Source organism: Marmota marmota, unplaced genomic scaffold (genome assembly GCF_001458135.2).
Source record: "Marmota marmota marmota unplaced genomic scaffold, marMar, whole genome shotgun sequence".
Classification (NCBI taxonomy): domain Eukaryota; kingdom Metazoa; phylum Chordata; class Mammalia; order Rodentia; family Sciuridae; genus Marmota; species Marmota marmota.
Genome location: NW_026000102.1, coordinates 3,225,861 through 3,227,802, shown reverse-complemented (window position 1 = coordinate 3,227,802; position 1,942 = coordinate 3,225,861). Strand labels below are relative to the sequence as shown.

At 35.9% G+C, this 1,942-nt stretch overlaps 1 protein-coding gene across 1 annotated transcript in view; it reads right to left on the bottom strand.

Annotated features, from left to right (window-relative positions):
- Rere (arginine-glutamic acid dipeptide repeats) overlaps positions 1 to 1,942 on the bottom strand; it is a 294,428-nt gene that overhangs the window by 167,599 nt on the left and 124,887 nt on the right. The window contains 1 exon segment of the mRNA XM_048783657.1: positions 1,020 to 1,125. Within this exon segment, the coding sequence (XP_048639614.1) occupies positions 1,020 to 1,125 (106 nt within the window).

Below are 1,942 nucleotides of genomic sequence, written 5' to 3'. Positions count from 1 at the left end.
AAAAAAAAAAAAAAAAAAAAAAAAGAATGAGTAAGACACTATCTTTTAATAAAGAGTAATGATCTAACTGCTTTAACAGAGTTTTTATTATTTCAAAGATGGAGGGGGGGCGTGAATGAGTAGGGTACCAAAAACAACATTATTCTTCAAAATCATTTTGATCACTGGTTTGTGGACTCAAAGACTATCAGCAAAGACAATCGATGCAAGAGCAGATGAGACCAGACATCATGGTCAGACAGAGCCTGCTCCCACTCCAGCACCACCACTGAGAAGATGTATATCCTGGGCAACTCCCACAGCACCTCTGAACTCAGCTTTCTCATGTGGAACTACAGGGACAAGCCTGCCTCACAGGATTCATGGGTAACTAATGTCAATCATACAGCATGAGGCCTAGCGTTTCTTGAGAATCAATTTTTAAAAATGCTATTATACACCTATACAAATGTAACATACATTTTATGTATGTATCTTCTGTGCCAATAAAGTTACTACAATGTTTGGGGGAAAAGAAAAAAAATCAGTTGCCCAGAACTATCTTCCTTCCTATTGTTCTCAAAGTCAGGTATCACACTGAATTCTGAAAGATAATTCTGAAAACTTTGCTTTGAAAACTGAAATTCACTTCCCTGAAAATACAGGGAACCTCAATAACACAGATTGGGAGGGTGGGAGGTGGGGGAAAGACAATCCTATAGGATTTTAAAATAGTACTTGTTGACTAGGAGGTGAAAAAGGGGAATTTAAAGAATGAAATTACTGATATTTCCAAAGAAGAATTATCTTTAGTCCAAGTTTAAGATGAAGATACTATGGGCACATGTTCAGAAGTTTAAGAAAAGTAAAAAATAATGAAAGAGCTAGGATTTAGGGGCATTCCAGCAATGTTCTTATTTATATTAAAAAAAAAAAGTTCTTTTTTAGAGAAAATTTACATAATGACTATTAACGATTTTTAGAAAGAACTTTACTCAAACCTAAGATTTATAAGAAGCAAATCAGAAGGACATACTTACCATTTTCATTATGTCGATCCTGAACCAAATGCTGATACACAGAATCTGGAACTTCAGACTGACGGTAGTACCATTTGACGTTCATGAGTAGATGGTCCCTCTTACTCTGAAAAGGAAAATCTAACAGCATTAGAAACAGGATTTCAGGTGTCTAAAAATGCAGATCACACCCATGATTGAAACCCTGTAAGGAAGCGGGCAGCAGACAGGGACAAACAGTTACAGCACCCAAGTGTATTTTTTCCAAAATCCCCTCTGACTCTACTCCTCAAAGGGATTTATTTCAGAAAACAAAAGAGATCAATTCTGAAGCTGTATCTCCCCAGTTTGAATAACTATTTCATTCAATATCGTGTTTTCATTCAACAGTATACAATACTATAGGAATACATCCTTCTATCTTATTTCTCAATCGTCTTGGTAAGTAATTATCATTAGAGCATACTGATAAGGCTCTTTAAAAGCAAGTGATTAGAAAGAACTTACCTAGCAAGACATGACACTAAGTCACCCTATCTCCAAGGTCTATCATGCAGACTATACCAGAGTCAACCTCTACTTTGTTTTGCCACAGAACTTTGCAGTTATTGCTTTATGCCAAAGTAGGGGTGATAGGTAGTGATGAAGGTGCTGTGAAGCCAGAGCACATGTCTTATTTGTCTTTGAATTGTTATAGAACCACTAGTACATAATTACTGGTTAATAATGAGAACTTCAGTGTTGATCATCTTCCTATAAATGTTTGTAGGACAATTAATCATGGTATCTCTAAAAGTCAACTTTATTCCAGTTCATTCAAACAATAAGGAATCAAAGCTGGGGTGTAGCTCAGTGGCAGAATAATTGCCTGTCCTACAATGAGGTTCTGGGCTCCACCCCAGCACAGCAAAAAAAAAAAAAAAAAAAAAAAAAAAAAAAAAAGG